Source organism: Typopeltis vanoorti, chromosome 7 (genome assembly GCF_054136105.1).
Source record: "Typopeltis vanoorti isolate ZY-2024b chromosome 7, IOZ_Tvanoo_1.0, whole genome shotgun sequence".
In the NCBI taxonomy this organism is placed as follows: Eukaryota; Metazoa; Arthropoda; class Arachnida; order Uropygi; family Thelyphonidae; genus Typopeltis; species Typopeltis vanoorti.
Window position 1 is genome coordinate 78,377,718 of NC_143555.1, and position 15,802 is coordinate 78,393,519.

Here is a 15,802-nt window from a genome sequence, read left to right on the forward strand (position 1 = left end):
TCAAGTAGAGGTAAAATGGATGACTAACACCATTAAGCTTGAGCTGCAAAAAAAGAAAAAACTATGCAGAGAATTTAAGGAGAAAGGTGACCGGCAGGCACATGAATGGTATAAAGCGCAGGCCAGAAGGATAACGATTGTGGTAAGAAAAACAAAAAAAGGATTACAATGGATTACGAAAGAACATCGGCCATGGAGGTTAAAGAGAATCCTAAACAGTTTTCTTGATATGTCAAGTAAAAGAAAACATGTATATGGCGGAATGATTTTAAACAATGATGATAGTAGGGAGGTAACTGAATCAGTTGATATAGTTGAGTTACTGAGTGAGCACTTTGCAACAATATATCATCCAGGTGGTGACATTGCAGAAATGAATGAACCAATAGATTATACGGGAATTGTGGTGAATGAAGTGGAGGTGAGTAGTTTATTGCATAACCTCAATGTCAATACATCTATGGGATTGGATGGTATACCAGCTCATGTCGTACGTGAAGCGGCTAAAGAATTGTCAGTACCCTTGACCATTTTGTTTAATTTGAGTCTCTGTGAGTGCACAGGATGTCAAAATTTTACAGGATGATTTGGATAGTTTGGAGGACTGGGCTAGGGAAAATGGATGTCAATTTAATGTGGCAAAGTGTAAGGTTATGCATTTTGTTGTGAAAAGAATAGCAGGAGTATATCACATTGGTGGAACCGTACCCCAGGAGATTGATGAGGCCAGGGATTTGGGAGTGTTGGTGGATAGGGAATTGAAGTTTAGTTGGGCACATTGCAAAAGTGGCTAAATCAGCTCATCAAATCACTTGGCTTCTGAAAAATACATTAACAAGCAGAGACAAACAAGTTATTGTTCCTCTGTATCGAGCCTTGATAAGACCCCATCTAAACTACTGTGCCCAGATATGGGCACCAGGGTTTCTTCTTGATGGGGAGGAGGTGGAGAGGATCCAGAGACGAGTGACCAAGATGATAGCAGGTCTGTGGAATGAACCTTATGAGAACAGGTTGAAGATTTGTGGGTTGCAAAAATTGGTCAATAGGCAGAAAAGGGGTGATATGATTGAGACATTCAAATTACTGAAGGGTTTCTATAAGATTAATCCAGAAGATATTTTTGAGAATAGGACTGGTGGTGGGAGGACTAGGGGCCATACATGGAAGCTGGGCAAGAATGTGGTTAGCAGGGATGTTAGAGCTAGGTTTTTTACTTAGAGAGTGGTGAATGAGTGGAATAAGCTGCCAGAGTCTGTTGTGGGTGCTACGACCGTGAATGAGTTCAAGGCGAGGTATGATAGATACTGTGTGAATGTTGAATAGTTGTTCTTGACATGATGTTAGGGCCTCCCTCGATGAGTCTGTAGACTCCTTGGAGTTGCCTGGAATAATAATAATAATAATGTACACAAACCACACTGTTATAGCAGCAGCCTTATGATATGGTGCATTGTCTTGCTGAAAGAGACAATGGTTATTTCTCTAGAAATGCCACAAAATAAGAAACTTTATGTTGTCCAGAATGTTCAGATACCTCTCAGAATTCAGTGGTCTTGGTACCACAAACAGAGAGGTCTGAAACCAAAGCAGAACCACACCATCACACCGCCACCTCTGAATTTCATAGCTGGGATTACACACTCTGGTAAAAGACATTCACCAGGCATCTACCACACCCCCACCCATCCATCTTCTCAGTAGAGGGTTTCCAAGTCTCCATGTCCCACTGTACATGCTCTTTTGTGCATGTTGGTTCAGGTAATGTGGGGCTTGCATATTGTGATCCTTCCATGGAAACCCATGTTATAAGCCTTGGTTCTGAATGTTTTTGTGCAGATTTGTGTTTCAGTCAATGCCTGGAACTCTGCATTCAACATTTCCGCCAACGAATGGTGGTTTTCATATATTATCCTTCGTAGCACCCTAGGTTCATGTTTGGTGTGTGTGTGTGTGTGTGTGTGGTGGTTCAGCACTTGCAGTTGACTAACTCCCTGCACTTCATCTCAGTATGGTATGAGTATCACTGATTGTTGACCTGGGATGGACCAATTAGTCAATAATTTGTTCAGCAGATAGGCCTGCAACATGGCATCCTATCATCACTCCTCTTTCAAACTCTGTAGGTTGACTTCTCACAGCCATTTCACCCAGACACAGTTGCACTCATTTAGGTGCATCATATACATCCAATTTATATTGACAAACATGTGACTTGTTATATGGCATGATGTTCCTTGCCAATGGGGGGGGGGGGTGTATATTGACTTCTTTCCAAGTAGTGTATATAAGACAGAATTCTTGCATTTACAGTCAGATTGGTGTTAGATTGGCAATCATGCAAGCTGTCTTGAAAGATAGTCCTATATCCTTTAATTATATGTATGGCTATAAGGCATTGAACTCTGCTTAACGTGTTGGTTTTTTCTTAGATTCTAGTGCATCTTTCCAGGTGTTGTAGCATACAATATGAATGGTAGAATAGCTCCATATATATTGTCTTAAGTGCTCGTTGCCCTAATCCTCAGTTTATCCTTGCTGACTTCACTAGAAAGGTTGCTATTTCTAAGCTTTTTGGGGCAACATATTAATTTTGTTCATCATCATCATCATCATTATCATCATCAAATTCCTGCCATGTACCCTCAAGGGGTGTACAGGATATGATAGTACTACGTGAAAAAAATTACATCATTATTAATTTCCTATCTACAATTTTTCTCCAAATCAGTCTGTTACTTGTCAACACTCCAATATTATCAGATCTTATATTTCTATCGTCTAAAGCACTTTGTATCTTATCAATCCACCTATATCTTGGTCTTCCTCTGGGTGGTTGTTTTGCTGACAACCTGGCAGAGAACATTTGTTTTGCTAATCTTAAGGGACTAATATGGTCACTTAATTCTGTTTAAGTGACCATACCACCTGAGATTAGCTCTGCTAACGCATTCCTGGATGCTGACAATGTCAAGTTCTTTCCTAATATCCTCGTTTTTAATATGATACTGCCATTGATGCCATCTGTTCACGCCTATAATCTTTCTCAGGACTCTCATATCTGTGGTCTCTAGTCTTTGGTCAATTGTTTTACTTCTGACCCAGCTCTCAGATCCATAAGTTAAAAACTGGTTTGAACACTGTCTTGTATACAGCTAATTTAGTGTTCCGACTAATTTCTCTCTTATTCTATATGAATTTATTCAATTGACTTCCCACCATACCAGCTTTGCTGATTCTGTTGTCTATTTCTATATTTAATTTACCATCTTCAGTAAAAATCGTGCCTAAATAGCTGAAATGTTTTACTTGTTCCACAGGTTCTCCATTCACAACACAGTTGGCATTTTCAATGATTCTGCCTATTTTCATTGTCTTTGTCTTTTTATTGCTGACCTTCATACCATATCTATTACAAGAGCTATTCAATTTAGTCAGAGAATCTTGCAGACTTGTAGCGGATTTATTTAGAAGTATAACATCATCCACATAAAGCAAAGAGCTGACATTAACATCTCCAATTTTGATATCATGTTTAATACCACTTTCCTTCATAATGTGATCCATATAGATAATGAATAACAGAGGGGATAATGTACATCCTTGTCTCACACCAGATTTAACATTAAACCATCTTCCTGTACTTCCTTCAATTCTAACTGCTGACTTACAACTCAAATAAAGACTAAGTATTGCTTGATATAATGTCCCATTGACACCATATAACTGCAGCGTATTGAATAGCTTCTCTCTTGGCACATTGTCATATGCCTTTTCCAGATCGACAAAAACTTAAATACAGATTTTTGTTATATTCCCATGCTTTCTCGACTATTTGTCGTAAAGTGAAGATCTGATCCTGACAGCCTCTATTTGGCCTGAATCCATCTTGTTCTTCACCAAGCTTTTCTTCCACAATTCTTCTCAACCGTTTCTCAAGTATACTTGCATAGATCTTGCCAGGAACACTCAGTAGGGAAATACCTCTGTAATTCTCACATGCAGTTTTACTTCCCTTTTTATATGTGGGTACTATGAGAGCTCTACTCCAATCATTGGGAATTCATCCCTCTGTCCAGGCTTTCTGAACTATGCAGTGCAGCCACTGTAAGACTCTTATACCACCATACTTCAGCATTTCTGGTCGAATATCATCTACTCCTGCTACCTTTTCACATTTCAAGCCGTTGATGGCTTTTTCTACTTCAAGTATGGATATGTATTCCTGAAGGCATGCCTGGTCAGTGTTTTTTACCACTGTGCTGTCATCACTTCTTGTTTCATTTAGCAGTTTTTCAAAGTAATTACTCCATACTTCAAGGATATCTTTTTCTCCCGTTTTCATGTCACCTTTATCATCTCTAACTCCTTTTACAGCACTCTTTCCTCCATTCCTCTTCTTCAACAACCTCCAGAATATTTTGGCACCTTCTTGATATTTATTTTCTATATTCTTGCCAAAGTCCTCCCATGACTTTTGTTTAGCTAGTTTTTCACAGTGTTTAGCATTCTTGCATTTGTCTCTATATTCTCTAAGAGCACAAACTGACTTATTTGACAGGAACATTTGGTATGCTTTCTTCTTTTCCTTCACTGCCTCTTTAACCTCCTGTGTCCACCAGGGAGTTCTGATTTTTTTATCCTTACAAACAACCTCACCACATGCCTCTCTGGCAGAATCAATCAATGTTTTCTTCAGAGTTTGCCACTGAATTAATTAATGAATTAATTTTGTTGTCTATTGTTATTCCTAGGCAATTAACTCACTGACTACCTCTAAAACTTCATTGCTTAGGAAGATCGTTTTATGTTGAAATATAGAGCACTTTAGGCTTGGTGCTATTGAAAGTAACTTTCTTCTTACATGCCTACTCCACAATTTTAAAGAGTTCTTCATTGGCCATTATTTCTAACAGTAAGCCATTGCATTCCTGAATCGTTATGATCACATTACTGGCAAAAGCTGTAACTTTTGTTTCAGTAGTGAAAGAGAGTTTTAATAACGAGTTGTACTGGATGTTCCAGAAACCAGATCCACAGCAAAAATCTTGCAATTTGCTCATTTGACTTCTTTTATTTTTGGAGTTTTCAGTGTCATGGCTGCTTTTTCTGTAAAATAGATTATTATTATGTGACATCTCCAAGGACTCATTGCAGTAGGGCCCCCTACTCCACTCCACTGCACACACACACACACACACCTAATCATCTCCCCCACTTCTTAATTTTCCTATTACACACAACTGCCATCAACAGCATCTATTTCCCATCACTGCCACCAACGGTATTTTTTGTCTGTAAATTGCATGTGTTCTGATGGTCGATTTGTCTGTATGCAGGAGATAAACCCAAATTCCCAGGAGTAAAAAAATCCCTGCTACCTCTTTATGAAATTGACTAACTTGCCTTCAAACGAAAAAGACTATATAAACATTCTCTTTGTAATGATAATAATTGAACTCTGGCCTTTTCCAGTTGAAGGGCACAATATACTGCCATTCTTCCAATTGCACTATGGAGGCTCTCAAAATGGATAATTACATTACAGTGTGTTTGTGTGATAGTGGGTGACATTTTCCCACATTGGATGCTATTTGGAAATGAAAATTAATATCACTAGAATGTGATTTTTTTTTTCTGAAATTAAAAAAACAACTATTTTCTAAAAAATATCTTAAATGCCTTTGTGGTGCAGTGGGAAGAATCATTCAACTATTCCTTCTATTGGAAAAGACCTGGATTTGATACTTGTTAGGATACAAGGAATCTTAATATTGGCTTTTTTATAATAGAGTGAAACCATCCACTACGTAGACTATTGCAGACTTCTGCATCACAGCGGAATGCATTTCTGAGTGTGAGCTACAGAGACAGCAAATTTTATATGTTTCATGATGACTTGATTTTATGCAAGTCCATGATGATGATAATAATAATATTATAATATAACTATGATGCATAAGAATAAAATTGTTCTATCTATCTTTAAATAACCATCATATAAAGCAGTTAAATTGAATTTCTACTTGCAGGAAAATTACTTCGTTATATACAGGGTGTTCGGGATAAATTTGACATATTTATAATTAATTATATTTTTCCGTAAGTTACATGTATTAACACACACTTCTCTTCATTTAAAAGTTTGGACCCTTCTACATTCATATACAAGATGTCAGAAAGGATGGATAGCTGGAACCCACCTGAATCATGGAAGAGAATAACTTGTATCATGATGATTCGTGCCCGCCATCAAAATAAGGATATTACGACTGCTGCCCAATGCTCCCTGAATACAGTAAAAACAATCAGGCATGAACTAGAGACTTGCAATGATGACTACGAGGATGTAGCAAGAAGAAAGATCCCTAGCAGACGATCTGATTGCGTTCGTACAGCAGAATTCCTCGCAAATCTGCAGGAACAGGTGTTGAAGAACCCTGGCATTGGAATTCGGGCTTTGTTCGTGGAGTTGCTAACTGTAGTCAAGCCCTGGATAACAAGGGTAGCCAATGGTAGGCCGTATGTATGGCAGCAGGATTCGGCCCCTTGCCACACCTCTGGGAAAAGTCAAAAATGGTTGTCTGAAAATTTCTACGACTTCACCAGTCCAAATGTTTGGCCTCCAAACTCCCCAGACCTTAACCCCATGGATTATTTTGTATGGGGTGCAGTTGAAAAAGACACCAATTGCACTTCCAGTAATACAAAAGCCCAGTTAATGGATAAAATTAAAACAGTTTTTGCGGCCCTTCCCAGGGAGACTGTAGCATCAGCTTGTTCGAGGTTCCGAAGCAGAATTGAAGCTGTGATCGATGCTAATGGTGGTTATTTTGAGTAAATCTTGTTGATAGTATTGTAATTAACTCTGCCTGTAATGTTTTTTTGTCAATTCATTAAATTTAATAGATACAAAGAAGATTTTCTTTTTCCTTACGAAACTGTCAAATTTATCCCGAACACCCTGTAGGTAACCGTGTCATACTAATATAGGACTGCTAGAAGTAGTGCTCTGAGTAATTAACATTATAAAATTTTTATTATTTTGCATAACTTTTGTGAAATTATAAGTTAATTATTGCCTATTAATTAACTAGCCAGCTGATTGGTTTCATTTTACATTTACAGGAATTATGTTCTTCAGTTGAGTCCAGGTATACATGATTTAGGAGGAATACAGTGGCCTCTGGTTCTCACCTTATTTATTGCTTGGACTGTTGTCTTTCTTTGTTTGTTAAAAGGTGTCAAGTCATCTGGGAAGGTATTGAAATAATTTAAATTAGCATAGTTTATACTAATTATAAAATACTTCACAAGGCTTTGATTAGCCCACATATGGATTACTGTGCAGTATGATCATCTGGATTCTGAAGAGATGGAGAGATAGGTGAAAAATCCTTAGAGATGAGGAGAGATTAAGCAAGTGTGGGCTCCAAAGTTTGAAGAATAGACAGAAGAGAAGAGATATGTTAAGAAACATTTAAGTCAGTAATGGAAATTTTACAGTATTGATAAGTGAGATTTTGCAGCTTAGCTGGTGGAGATAGAACTTATGGTCATCTCTAGGGATGTAGTTGGGAAGCATGTGAGATGTTTCTTCTCATAGCATGTGGTATCTAATGTGTGTATGTGTGTGCATGTGCATGCACAATGAGTTACTGTTGGTGCTATGAATGTGACATCTATGTACATGTGTGTTCAAGGAATGATATTAGTGTCTAAATGGGCCCCTCTCTTGATGAGTCCTTAGACTGACTGGTGAAGCATTCATAATAAATGAATGCTTCTTCACCAGTCAAGCATTCATAATAAATATAATGTTGCATTTATTTAAATAAGTTTGAATTTAAATGCAGTATACAGATTTAGCAATATGTGACAAACATAGATTTAGTAAATGGAAAGTATAAATGACTTCTATAAATGACCTCCTCCACTATGCTAGTTCTAAGACACTAGCTATTAATTCATTTTTAAAGTTAAAAAGTATAATCGATTTCAAATATCTATGCTGCTCAATTAATTTTTTAAACCCGTTGAAGTTATTATTATTGAACTTGTTCTTAAAAGGATAAGAGTAAGGCTGTGATCATCTGTGTCGGCCAAGTGTATGCTATAATTAGAGGTTAAAAATAACTGAAATATTTAATTATTAACTTAATGACTTAATTCACCACAAGTTAAGCAAATTTGTGGTCAATTAAAATAAACTCTACTTTATAAAAGATTTTAATTATAGGAATATACAAAGTGTCCATAAAGTAATACAAATGAACAAGATAGTACTTTTTACAACTGATTTAATTTCTTATTGTCATATTGGAAATGACTTCTTTCCACTCTAATGCAAACTGTTGCTTAGTGTGGAATTTTTTTTTAGACACCACCAATTGAAAATTTCTTTGTTGGCATTCACATCAAGTCCAAAGTCTGTTTGTGTCAACAATGCATTTTTTTGTTGTTTTTTAATATCTCCAGAGGTGTAAGTCAAAACAGTACGCTTTTGCTTATAAATTCATTCACCACAAAATTGTTGTAAGTGATCAATACTGTCATTTGTGGAATGTGTCATAGTATTATTACATTGAAACCAAGCTTTTCTAATTTGTTCATTTAATGTTTTGATAAAACTGATCAATAAAGTCAAGGTAAACAGTTGCTGTCAGAGTTGTATGAAAAAAAAAAACATGTCTAAATCATGTAGCCCTGACATTGTTGCCCAAATGCCAATTTTCTGAAGATGTTTTGGCATTTCTTTATCAGAATTTGCAATGTCTTTTCAGGATTTTGCAGGTCTGCAAAAATCTATCATAATTTTCAATTGTAGAATTCATCTACTTGCAAAAACCTATTCAGGTGGCATAATCTTTTGGGTGTGGACTGGGTTTTTGCAGACTAGATAAACTGTTTTGCAGGGTAAACTGTTGTTTTGTAAGAATGAAATTATAAGATCTGAGTCTTGTGAAGCAAACATGTATACCAGTGATCACTGGTACATGTTTGCTTCACAAGACTCAGATATGTACTTCAATCAGCCATTCTAAGTCTTGTGTCTTTTGGCATTTCAGTTGTTTCTGCTTTCCCAATCCAAATACCTACATTGAATAATTGAAATAATTCTTGCTTAAATGTGAGAGCCTTTGTTTTTCACTCTCAACCATTATACTCTTCCTTTTAGTTGCCTTAGTTTTCCAGCAAGTGCTAAAGCAATCCAAAATATTCAGCATATCTCAAGCGGCCCTAGTCAACAAACCACAACTTTGCATTCAGCTTGCCTTACAGTCTGCAAATCTGATGGCATCCTGGTTGGCGTATTCACTCTCCAATCAACAGGTCACAGATTATAATCCTGCTGCAGACATGGTGTTTTTGATCATCTTACCTTGTATACTGCTATAACCTTTGATATGGTGTAGTATGATTTTTGCTGTCCTTGCACCATTAAAACATAAATCATTATCATCAAATCTGATTTAAAAGCAAACAAAAAAACTGACAATGAAAGAGTCCAATGCAGAAAACTTGCCACTTGATCAAACTTCAGTCAAGCCTTCTGATCTCTCAGCAAGGGCTGTTGGATATATAACTTTTACCTTCTAACTCCCCCCCCCCCCTCCTCCATTCATTTTGCCTCTTTGTGGTGGAGGGAACTTCTCAGTAATAGTGCTTGCCTTTTCCATACTTTTTTTTTTTGTTTTCATATAGACATTTTTTTGTCTTCCATACTTGCCTTTTCCTTCCTTTTTTTTTCCATACTTCTAATATTTTTCTCTTTACTTCTTTTAGTTGCTTTCCTTTTTTCCAGACCACCACCACTGGGATTTAGTATCTTTCTGTTGTATTTATCATGTAGTGCAAACAATCCCTGGACATCTAGAAAAGGGGAGGATCTTGGTGGTGGTGTTTCAGTCAAAACACAGGCACTGTTGGCCCGTGTTTTGACTGAATGGGCAGTCATGGGTGGTCTGGACAGTTGACTTAGCCTACACAGATCAATGTGCTGCAGTAAGTTTCTTTCCCCATTGTCTGGTGATAGGCCTCTTCTAAAACAGTTTATCAAACCATATTCTGGCGATATTCTTTTAGAAAGAAAAAACATTTCTGCAACACTCACAAAAGTTACCGCATGCAACATCCATTCAGAGAAACACCAATTACAGTAACACCCCCATAAAGCACACATAATTTTAGAGTGATATCAGAATCTTTTTGTTGTTACAGATGAGGAGATATATTAAAAGATATATCCAACGAGGCTTTACATTCCAATTCCACTTAGATGCTTTAAATATGAGAAATTAACTGCTTTCTGGCTTTACTGTTTGTGCCCAGTTTTTTAAAAGAGCATGATAATAAGTCATGCTCTGCAAAAAAAGGGGAGATTGTGAGGAAGAATATCCAGTTTGCTTTAAGCATGCCAAAGAAAGGTAGCAAGATTTAAAAAAGATAAAAATAAAAAGCAATAGTGGACAGGACATCTCATATCAAGATGCAAAGAGGAAGCTTGTCACCACAACACCTGCCTTGAAGACAGGACACACATTTGCATGACTGTTCCACCATCCCACAATTTCATCATACGGAACTATTATATTGACTACTTCTCTTCGGAGTGGATTAATTAATTTGAAGTGGAACTTTTATGCCATCACTCCTGAAACAACACCAAAAGTGATCCTACTGTATGAGAACCCTCTACTCTACTCCAGTCTTTTCAGAAAACATAAGATGCATTTTTATTCACAGGAATGAAAAGTAATGGCAAGAGTACCATTAAGAGAAATCTCCAGACATATCCATATAAAAAATGGATATTTTGATATCCATTGAATTGAAAGTAAACATAACCCCCTACATAGACATATCTGATGGTGTAATAAGCATTTCCAGAGGATGATATGGGCACTGGCCCTCTAGACTTCTCAAAATCAAATGACGAATATAAGCCAGCAGAACTATGCCTCAACCTCTTGAAAATTGGATGTCTGCACAGCCAAAAGAATAGATTTGATACCATGATAGTTCATAAATTCATATGAACTATCGTGGTTTCTACCAAAATAAAAGACTTTCCTTTTATTCAGTAATGATTATCAGTGTAAGGAAAATGAAACCTACTACTCAATACTTTTTTTTTTTCGACCAATATACACAATATATACACAGAAAATTTCCCTTTTTTATGCAGATATTTTAGTTTAATATCACAACATCTAGTTTATTTTCTTTTTGCACATAAAAAAATATTTTAAAATACCACTACATTACATTATTTTGCTAGTTTTCATGTCATGTCTGTGCTAATATTTTGTTGGAGATCACCAAATTCAATCTTTTCAGAAAACATAGGATGCATTTTTATTCACAGGAATGAATAGATTTTTTGCTTATTATTTTGCCTGAAACATAGTAAATGTGTTGGTTGCCAATCCCAAAGCAACTGCAGTTCTAGGTGATAGTTCTGCAAGAATTTCAACAATAGCTTCATATCTTGCTGAATTTTTGACACTCAAAAAATGGCAAGAAAAAGTGGCTTAATTTCTCTTTGCAGGGACCAGAGCTGTACCCTATCAGCTATTTATTAAGATGGAAAAAAGAGGTAGTCCTCCTGCATCAGTGCTATAGGACCTGATGATATCCATTATAAGTTGATAAAACATTTCCTGTAGATCTCCTGCTCTTACTTTATAACAGAATGCTTATTGAGAAGCAGTTTCTGCATTTAGCAAAAGGCAATTGTCTTTGCTTTCCATAAGTCAGGAAAAGATCCAGAAGTTGCACTTACCATCCTCTCACTCTGACCATTTGTGTTTCTAATATCTTGGAGAAAATAGCCAGTGCTAGTCTTTCATAGTTTCTCGATAGAAAGCCCCCCACCCCCCAAATCAAGGTGTGACTTTCATAGGTGCCGATTGGTTGTGAACCATTTGGTCTTGAGAAATGTTCAACGGAAATGCATTCCTGAAATAAATGCATTTGATGTCTGTTTTGTTTGACATTCATCATCATCAAATTCCTGACAGGAGAAAATATACCCACAGTGCGGGGGGGGGATACTGGATATTATTATAATACTACATGAAAAAGTTACATCATTACTAACTTCCTATCGACAGTTTTCCTTTAAATTAACCTGTTTTCTGTCTTTTTATTGTATCAATCCATAAATCTTGTTCTTTCCTGGCAAAGAATACTTATTTTGCTAATCTTTCCTCTCTCATTCTACCACCTGAGATTAGCTCTGCTAACACATTCCTGAATGCTAATAATATTAAGTTCTTTCCTAATATCCTCATTTTTAATATGATACTGCCATTGATGTCATCTGTTCAATCCTCTAATCTCTCTCAGGACTCTCATCATATCAAAAGTTGTCAATAATTCTCTTTTTCTGTTGGAGAGCCACCTTTATGCAATGAAGTTAAGTTATTTTCCTTTCACTCTCGAGGGACCTTACCAAAGCTGAGACTTTAATAAAAACTAAACAGCCTGTCAGAGTTCCCTTCCATATTCTTGTAATTCAGAAACCCTAAACATCTGCAGTATCCTAAACCATCAGTTCATCTGCTTCTGTTCCTACATCAGCACTTCAATCACTGCAACATAATCCACTTAGATGATACATCATTATAAAGTGGTATTACTCAGTAACTAAACCATTTTGTCTGCTTCTGATACTTCTATACCATCAGCACTTATGTAAGTTATCCTTCCATTTATTCACCACATAGCGAAAGAACTTTTTGGGAATTTCATTTGGCCTTCTTGATTTTATCCTCCTACTTGGGTATACAATCTGATGACCTCTATCCATGGCAGCCCATGCCATGGATACACCTGCCTGAAATATTGAAGTTTGAGTGGATAGGATCTTTTTTAGTGAGCAGATAAGGGTAGCTAGTTTTTGGTAAGGCCTGAAGAATGTATGATGTCTATGTTACACTTTTCAAAATGCATGCAATTTTTTTTTGAGGGACTGCAGATGTATGGAATGGCATTGAATTGTTTGTTCTGGATTTTTTTTGGAGGGGGGGGGGGGTTGGTTGTCATCTCTCATTCACTCACCTAAAAATCCTCTCCATCATCTGGACTATCCTGGGTATCTACAGTATCCCTTGCTCCTGCAAGCTTCTGTGCTTTAAACAAGCAAGAAGAACTGTCAACATCCATCTGATCTTGAAGAATTCAGAAAATACATCCATCTACACTGCAGGTGTTTCAGGGTGGTGGACCATGCCATGGATATGGATCATCCAATGGAAGGAAACTTCCCTCCTATACAGAAACAGATACAAATCAGACTATTTTTGGAATCTGCCATAGCACTACAATATCCAAATTAAAAAAAAAATTGGCTGCATCACACTACCAAAAATCTGCGAGAGCATCATTTTGAGACAGTAAGCAAGTGTAAAATATCACAACTATAGAGGATGCCAGTTTGGACTGTTAGAGCTAGCCATCATAATCAGTCTGTGTTTGCTTACCTACTTGTGTGCCTGCATGCACATGCTCAGTATACTTCTTTGTGCCCATGAAGATGCCTTTAGTGACCGAGGTGAAATATTGTCTAAGTAATTTAATTAGTTAAATAAATTTAGTTAGTTAATTAACTTTAGATGTCTGTTGTCATCAGGTGATCCAGCACTCTCAATCTCTCCTCTCCATTACATGCTATTTAATGTAATTATTTCTTAGTAGGTGTATAAATTCCATTTCTTCCCTCTGTGCAATCTTTCATCCTTTTGATCAGTGTTCACATAAACACTGATGAAAAGGATGAGTGCTCACATGAACCTCCATAATAATTACTCATTGAACTAATTTGTCATCATGTTTTTTTGCACATACATGCAATCCTGTAACAGCAACTGACTGTATATTTTGTCATTTGGCCTTGCACCCTAGATAGTCTCAGACGCACTGCCTTCTGCATTGTCCTCCTACTGATTTCTTATTCTTTTTGGATGTAGTTCATTAGCAGTATCCCTCTTCCCATCTCTCTCTCTTCATCCTTAAAAATATTATATTCCTCCTATTTTATAACTATAACATTTCTCCAAGTTGCACCAACTGATGCCCAAAACTCCTCCCTTTTATTCCTGATGTTTCTGGCATTAGCATACATAAAGTTAAGTTTCTTTCAGTTCACAAAATACCTTTACACCTTGTACTGACTTACCGCTTTCAAATTTGTCCCCTGAGAGGACTACATTCAGCATTTTTTTTATTATTCTCATAATCATTTATCTTCAATATTGCCTACACCCAAGCCCACCTGTATTTCCCTCCCCTGTCTCAAAAGCTCTAGTTTCCCTGACTGCATTCTCACTGAACAAAACCCTCTCCAGAAGCATAACTCCAAATCTATTCAAGTACATTTTCCATAATATTATAAGTCCATACACATGTACAAATTGCACACATTCCTCCTACACAACCTATACATTCCTGTTTGCAAGCAGAGCTTTCCTTGTCTTCTGATAATATCAAACTGTGGCAGCAGACCCACAATCTTTACTGCATTGCTCTTCTTTTTCACTTCTTCCAGTTACTCTTTCAAATCATTCATATCTGCCAAAGCAGTCTACTCCTTCACTTTATATCTGTAATATATCTTGATAGCCTAGCTAATATCAGTAATCTAATTGGATTTTAGTGTAATTAATGAGAAATCAAGAAATTAATGAGCCAGGGATCTCATAGTGGATAGGGATTGAAGTACAAGGACTGCATTGCCAGAGTGATGAAAATTATGCAGAGGATGACAGCAATGAAGGACCATGATATCTATGAATAAGGATGCTATTGTGCCTCTTGAACAACCTTCGATATGACTGCATCTGTATTTCTGTGCCCTGGTCTTCTATTCAGAATTCTAATGAGATGAGATAATAGGATCAGGATATATTAAGTAACAAAATAATATCTAGACTGGAATGTTGCATATTATAAAGTGAAATGGATAATCTAATCTATCAGTGATCCTCTGAAACAATGGAAAAATTGCCAGAGGAGAGGCAATATGATAAAAATTGACAAAATTATTTTATACGATAAAAGCAGATGAACTTTTTTGTTCATCCTGGGAAGGTGTGATTCAATAGGAACAATATTAGAACTTGATTTTTCTTTTAGCAGGATGAGTGGTGCAAATAGGAATGGCGAGTGCATGATCTGTGAGTTTAAGGAGAAGCACGATAAGTGGTACATGGACTTCCTTTGAGTTTACTGGAACTCTAACAATAATAAATCGGACAAGGAATGAACTTTGTGTAAGAGCTATAGCAGTACCCCTCTGCCTCTTTCAGGTTTCATTTTGCCATGTAAAATACCCAGAATATATACCACACAGTTGCATCATAGTTGTGAGTACTGAAAGAAATGGTTATTGATAAGATATCAATAAAAAAAAAATAGTTTGGCTAAAGATATGTCAGGGAAAAGAAAAGTGATATCATGATATCACAGCTGACCATCATTTCATGCTATTAAAGAACAGTATTTTTTTATTATCCAAATTTCAATAAGTTGTCATCTCTTTTCTGAAGATGTTACTGTTATCCTGAAAATTCCATTAGGCATTTTTCTGACCAGTTACTATCATAATCCCCATCAAATTTACATGGATCCAAGTACTTATCATAAAAGGTCCTCACCATCATCAAATGCACTTATTTTGATTTTGCATTCATTTGATTATTTTTGACCTCAAAAGTGAGACATTGTATAGAAATGAAAAATGTCTCACTTTTAACTGACTTTGGTCACTTTTTTACTCACTTTGGTTGCAGTTAGCTTA

The 15,802-nt window shown here is 36.5% G+C and overlaps 1 protein-coding gene across 2 annotated transcripts in view; it reads left to right on the plus strand.

The window, feature by feature from the left end:
- LOC150104801 (sodium- and chloride-dependent glycine transporter 1-like) overlaps positions 1–15,802 on the plus strand; it is a 211,450-nt gene that overhangs the window by 98,350 nt on the left and 97,298 nt on the right. For both annotated transcript variants that reach the window (XM_090395361.1, XM_090395360.1), the window contains exon 5: positions 7,129–7,261. In XM_090395361.1, the coding sequence (XP_090251487.1) occupies positions 7,129–7,261 (133 nt within the window). The remainder of the gene's footprint in view (positions 1–7,128; positions 7,262–15,802) is intronic.